The sequence below is a fragment of the Lepidochelys kempii genome, chromosome 10 (assembly GCF_965140285.1).
Source record: "Lepidochelys kempii isolate rLepKem1 chromosome 10, rLepKem1.hap1, whole genome shotgun sequence".
In the NCBI taxonomy this organism is placed as follows: domain Eukaryota; kingdom Metazoa; phylum Chordata; order Testudines; family Cheloniidae; genus Lepidochelys; species Lepidochelys kempii.
Window position 1 is genome coordinate 80,997,634 of NC_136389.1, and position 6,994 is coordinate 81,004,627.

The 6,994-nt window shown below is 37.4% G+C and overlaps 1 protein-coding gene across 9 annotated transcripts in view; it reads left to right on the forward strand.

Annotated features, from left to right (window-relative positions):
* MAP2K5 (mitogen-activated protein kinase kinase 5) overlaps positions 1–6,994 on the forward strand; it is a 212,653-nt gene that overhangs the window by 136,113 nt on the left and 69,546 nt on the right. For 7 of the 9 annotated variants that reach the window (XM_073304431.2, XM_073304437.2, XM_073304432.2 and 4 more), the window contains one exon: positions 5,183–5,212. The exons of the other annotated variants lie outside the window; for them this stretch is intronic. In XM_073304431.2, the coding sequence (XP_073160532.1) occupies positions 5,183–5,212 (30 nt within the window). The remainder of the gene's footprint in view (positions 1–5,182; positions 5,213–6,994) is intronic. 9 annotated transcript variants of the gene reach the window in all.

A 6,994-nucleotide genomic window follows, 5' to 3' on the forward strand; every position in this document is an offset into this window, starting at 1 on the left:
TGAGAAACATGGAATGTGTCTAAATTAGGAATAAAACATCCCATGCTTTTCAGTATAACTGTAAATTAAAAACAACTTGCACAGCATAGACAATAATCTAAGTAGAAGACTTTGTAACTTGAGTGTCCTAAAAAAATGTTCTGAACTTCCTTCTTTGGTACTTTCTGAACAGGATGCAGATTGTTCTTCCACGCTTGCTCAATGACAGTAATAATTCTTACTAGCAACACATCCCTTTGTAAGCTTGTTAATCAAGTGTCAATTCCTAACTTTTGAAAGAAGCAACTTTGTGTAGTGGTTAGAGCAAGATATTTGTTCGCTAGAACTGATGAGTCTATTGGGTGACTTTGATAAGTCCTTTAAGCTCTCACTGGATCAGTTTTTCTATGTATTTAAAAAAAAAAAAGCTTTATAAACCTTAGGCAGGAGAGATTTTCAAAAACACTTGTGGGGTCTAGGCATCCAACTGTTACTGACTTTCAATGAGAGTAGAGTGCATAACACCCTTTTCTGCTTTTGAAAATCTTCCCCTGGATATTGTAAAACATTTTACAACATGTATGGTGCTGATCATCCCAAGATCTCAAGGTATTATTACTATTATAAGTTAGACATTTGAGATTATTGATGTATAACATTATCAGTTATTAACTTAGAACTTGATCCTGCAACCATTGTTCCCACAAGTAGTTCTGTGAAACTCAATGGGAGTACTCATGTAAGAACTACTCACAGGAGTACTAAATAGTTTGCAAGGCCAGAACCTTGGTTAATAGCAGTGCAAGATTAAAATTTTACATTTTTCTAGGATGCTACTTTTCTATGTAAATAAAATGTGATGCTTTCTGACACTTGTAAGCAGCATGTGGGTAGTGGAAGATCATTAAGCAGTGGGACTGAAACATGTGGTTGTTTCACAGTACAACAGTAGAATAGCATTGTTTAAAAACAAATTCCTGGCCGGTAGATCCTTTCAAGGTCTAATTCTCATTTATACTAAAGCCCTTTTGTACCACTCTGGCAATATAATTTACACTGACTTTTTAAAGAACCTTTATACTTCCAAATGAGAATCAGGCCCATAGAGTTTGAGCATTCGTCTCTCTCTCCATGATATCAAAGCCCATGTACAATACTCAGCACTTTCCTGACCCTAAGTGTTCAGATTTAAAATGTTTTGTTTTAAACCCAGTAGGAATTTTTTTTTTAAATGAAACCCTTCCTGAATTTCCTCGTGTGAAAGTAGAGGATGGGAGACAATTTTTGATAGATTACCTCTGCTTCTGTACTTGGTATCTTTTGCATTTTTCACTGGGCTTATGTGGCTTATGTTTAAATGACTTTAGTAAAGAAGAGAGAGGGTACAAAACTCCTATTGGTATAGCTCTAATTTGTTTGTTTTTTTGGTTGTTTTTTCCCGTTACTTTAACTGTTACCCTGTTTATAAATCTAAATTTACATCCAGAGGTCATTGGTTGGCTGAACTTAAACCATTTTACTCAGTAAATTTAATTAAGAAAATACAGTGCAACTCATAAGCAAATGAGTTTTTCTAGTTTTAAACCAAACCACCCTCTTGAGTGCTGATTGCCTTGCTCGACCCCTGGTGATATAGAAACAGGCAAAATTAAAAAGGACATTAAAGCTTCATTAAATCTGAAACACATTTAGTACAGTGACATATCTGCAGGCTATTTCAGGGAAGATTACATACTCTTTGGTAAGTTTCTTAATTTATAATACCTTGACAATCTTAGGGGGGGGAAAGCCCTCTGACTAGATCAACACAATAATGGTTCTAGGAGGTGCAGGACTGTCACATTCTGCTTTGTTGTTATATTGTTTTGCAGTTGTCAGTGAAGTTCTTTACCTGAGGAAATCTGTTTTGTTTAGGGTTTTTTGTTTTGTTTTGTTAATTGATTATAGCCTCTGAAGAACTGATTCTTCATGTACTCATGTCTTTTCAAAGCTCCTTTACTTCTTTTTATTTGTTTGACAGAAAATTAGTTCTACAATTATTCTGCTACATTTAGGGACGGATCCCGCAGTCCTCATGTAGGTAAAACTCCCATTAGAGTTAGTGATTAGGGAAAGGGATTGGCAGCTGGGACTCGAATGAAGAGTTTGGAGTCATGATTGAAGTCAGTGAGGGTTTTGCCCATGTAAGTACCGAGTAAGGACTACAGAACTCAGCCCTGAGTTTCCTCCTGCTGTGTCATGAGATGATATAGTTTTGTGTGTTTGTGTTAATATAATATGTAATGGTAATAATTAAACCCACAAAAGTAAGAACATTCAGGATTCCTTTCTCTTACGCTCACTCCATTGTGCCTAAAACTTGCAGGTTTCTATGCTAGCCCAACTGTAATACGCAGTCCTTAGGCCTGCAGCAGTTAATCATGTCACTGAGTGATACACTCAGCTCTAAGGAGAGAAGGTACTTGTGTTCTTCACAATGGGCCTTGCCTCACCAGGTTTGACCAGCCAGGAAGGCTCAAGGCCGTGAGGGAGACAGAAATGACATAAAGAGACATAGCCTCCTGCCTTCACCTCATTTATTTTCCTTTGCTTGTTGTAGCTGTTGATGATGAGTGTATTTTGTTAAGCAGCAGCATTGAGCTCAGTGCTGCATCCAGAAATAAAAATTAAGACAGTTTTGGCCCCCAAAGAATTTACCGAAAGACAGACACAGAAGAGACCCAGAGGAAGACATTAGCTTAGATCTCTTCTCTTTAGAGGGTGGTGAGGACAGGGTGGAGGGTTCTTTGCCATATTGCACCTCTGGTGTGAAGTTAGCACAGTTTATAGTACAGGTTAGTGTTGGGGGCTACATGGCAGAAGTGAGTTTGTAGGAGGGATTTTAGTGAGGCGCGGGTGGAATGATACATATTATGGTTGCTACAATCCCTTTTCCTATGGTGAATTAAGGGCTCAGTGGAGGTCTTAATTTTTCATTTCCTCACTTTTGTGATTTTTAAATCAAGCCCTTAGCATTAATTTTTGGAGAGGTAATTTCCTTTGCGGTTTAAAACCAAATCTGAATGAGAGTCTGAGAATGATGAATGACACAATAGCCCACTGTTTTTCTGAGCCACCCATGTCTTGTCATGTCAGTGTTAGTAGGGAGGCTTAAACAACACTTATTGATATGATGAACTATAACAGCTCCTCCTCAATCACTATGCAAACTCCCACTGATATGGTTATAGAAGAGATTGGAGTGAATCTTCCGATGACGCATGGAGATTACCATGTGCAACTCTCATAACATACGTAATAAATACATGTACAAAAAAGTTACTGTACATAGTTAGTAGCCCTTTTATAGCTCATGATTAGGGCCCTACCAAATTCACGGTCCATTTTGATCAATTTCATGGTCGTAGGATTTTTAAAATTGTAAATTTCATGATTTCAGCTATTTAAATCTGAACATTCACAGTGTTATAATTATAGGGGTCCTGACTCAAACAGGAGTTGTGGGGGTGTGCAAGGTTATTGAGGGGGTTGTGATATTGCCACCCTTACTTCTGCGCCGCTTTCAGAGCGGGGCAGCTGGAGAGCGGTGGCTGCTGGCCGGGAGCCCAGCTCTGAAGGCAGAGCCGCTGCCAGCAGCAGCGCAGAAGGAAGGAAGGATGGCCTGGCACGGTATTGCCACCCTTACTTCTGCACTGCTGCCTGCAGAGTGGGCACCCGGTCAACAGCCGCTGCTCTCCGGCTGCCCAGCTCTGAAGGCAGCGCAGAAGTAAGGGTGGCAATACCGTGACCCCCCCCCCACCCAAAATAACCTTGCGACCCCCCTGCAACTGCCTTTTGGGTCCGGACACCCAATTTGAGAAACTGTGGTCTCCTCCATGAAATCTGGTCTTTTTTGTACTTTTACCCTATATTACACAGATTTCAAGGGGGGAGACCACATTTCACGGTCCATGATGCATTTTTCATGGCCTTGAACTTGGTAGGCCCCTACTCATTATCTTTGCGTGTCTGTAGAAATTCATTATTGATCATAACTAAATGCAGCAAAGTTTCTCTCTCGATCACAAAAAAAGCTCACTTTCCTTTTTTGTGGCCTGTCACATTTGCCTTTTACACAAATGCCTCAAGACCTTTTCTGCTCAGAATTTTTTTCCCCTGAGCATTTCAAGTTTTACGGACCTAATTAAGCCTCTCAACAATGCTTGTATTATACCTGTTTTGTGTCAGACCCTGTGATATGCTTAGGCACAGCTCGTGTTGTCCCCTCATGAGGTATTTGCCTGAGTAGAGGCAATGGACTGCTGGTTTTGGCCTTTATGTGTGAACTAAAAAGCTCTAGTATCTTGCCCATGGTTATATGGTGAGTCAGTGGCACAAGAAGAACAGCTGCTGGTTATTACAGATCCCATCTTGTCTGATCACTTAAAAATGACCAAAATGACTTTTTGAAAAAGTGTGGTTTAACAAAAGTACTGTAAGGCTGAGATACCAACAAGAGAAAAATTGGAATCTATCTTGGAAATAATCGACCTTACTCTGTACCCGCATTAGCAGGTGCTGTAGTAATATATTACTTACCATTTAAAAACAATTTTTGGCAATATGTCAACTCTATTTTGTATATAACCTAAAATAGAACTAAAGAAAATACAGTGTGTGATGTTGTGGATTCCATGCTCTCTCCCTTCCCCCAAAGTTCCTGGCCAAAGACTTTGAAACAACCAAGGAGGAGACTGACCTCTGATCCAACCCACATTTTACCCTGAACCCAGTGTGTGCTAAACAGGATTTAGGGAATTTAGTGAAAGCTGTGTGGATACCCATGCATTGCAGATATAATTAGTAAAGTTCAGTGTCATTTGCCTCACTACTGAGACTCGATGGTTTCATTTAAGGAGCTCATAGAAAACTGGGACATGGCACATGGTACCTGGAGGTTTAGACATGTTTTTGTTGACTAAGTCAAAATGAAAAGTGTGCATACTTTATAACAAAGCCTTAATTTTGTTTGTAAATGAAGCATAAATTGTTGTGAATAACTCCATTCTAAATACAGCTCTAACTGTGTTCTCAGGATTATTTTTGCTCACATATATTTTTTACAATTTGTACAATAGTGAGAGATAAGTACTTTTCTCTCTTTAAGAAAATATGCCCACCATGCAAATCTATATAACTAGACAAATATTATTTTCTTTCCCAGCTTGCTCTTGGGAGGTTTCCATATCCTCAGGTAAGATTGTTCATTACTGCTGCTTGCCACTGTGACATTCATTCCTATGTATGAAGGTGCAGAGAGCAACTGTGAACATTTGAGCCACATACAAATAAATCTGTCCTGTTAAATTGAAAAGTGATATCTTTAAGGAGTCATTTAGAAGTATATCACTGTTGTTTTTTTTCCTTTTTTTTTTTCTTTTCAAATGCTATTTCTTTTTTCCCTTGGGAGGATGGAAGAGATTATGATGAGGATGAGGTTTGTTTTATTGTGAGATTAAAGGATTTTTTAATTACTGTGATAATACTCTGATAATAAGATAGAGGTAGCTCCTCTTTCTTTTAAGTTTTAATTCGGATTATGAATTTTGTCAAAATGGTTTAAGATCCTCAGGAATTAAAAATATGATGTGGGATGACATATTTGGTTTGTTTTTTTTCCTAATGTTCTCACTTAATAGGGTCTAATAAAATGCCAATATTTTACATACCAGGTGCAATTTTCAAACTCTGCATTGGCCTGATTCTGCTCCCATTGAAGTCCATGGTAAAACTCCCATGAACTTCAGGGAGGGCAGAATAAGACCCGTTCTGAGTGTTTTTGAAAAATGCAATTTGTGGAGAATTTGGCTTTTACCTGTATGCTTATTCCTAAAAATCATGAGTCTCCAAAAATAATGGCCAATTCAGATAGTTCTGAACTCTAAAATATTCTTGCAAGATGAATGACAAAATCCAAAGTAAAAAGCTGTGGTACCATTTTTAAAATTATTCCTCTTTCTGGGGGAAAGCAAGTGGAAAAGTTCAGGGGATACAATTAATTATTTGAATTTTTTTTATGGTTTGATATGTTTTATGATCACTGTTTTCTAAGTATTTTGGTCTGTACAGACCGGAGTGCCTGGAGGCATGTTTGATTTAAAGGTGGTGTTGGTTTATGCTCTTTAAGCATCTATTAACTTGCTATTGTTATGCAAATAACTGTTGTATTACACATACTAATTTATGCATGGTTAGATTCTGCAGATGCCTCATGAACATGGTTATTGAATAATAGGATAGGACTCATTCTCTTTCCTGTTTTTGTAAACTGTTTTAAGCAAATTCTCCTGACACTTTCATGGACATACATAGAAATATTCCAGTCTTTCCGTTTTTTACCTGCTGTGAATAAAAGTATTTGCTGATTGAAAGAAATAGTTTTCAATGTTTCAGCACAACATAGAGTTTTTATCTATATTTTTCAACTAACCCTCTCCTCTGAGAGAAAATCCAAAAAAGAGGTACTTATGCAAAGCATCATTTTTAGAGTTACAGAGTCGCATCACTGTAGTCCAATAAAAGATATTACCTCACCCACCTTGTCTCAGTAATAGTCACATCACGTTAGTTAAGAAAGTATCAATGTATCTATTACAGATAGTGGTACATTACTACATAAAAAATTGACTGTGGGTTGCAACTTTCATCATGGAAGCATTGGGGGGTTTTTTTAGGCTGTGTATGCATTGAAATTTTATTATGTCTGCTGATTCTATATTTTCAAAAGCTCTGTCAATATATTTTCATATTAGGAGCAAAACACATGATGAGCAATTTAAGATGCTTTTTGCTCTTCTAATTAAAAATGGCATTTTTAAAAAATGATAGTTTTTTTAACATATAAAATATCTGAGACAGTGAGACTCTGAAATATGACTGGTAAGTAAAAGCAACTATTTTCCATAAGTATTTTTAATATAAATAGAATTCATCTTAAATATGTATTTTCATGGTTGATCATAATAGCCCCAAAGAT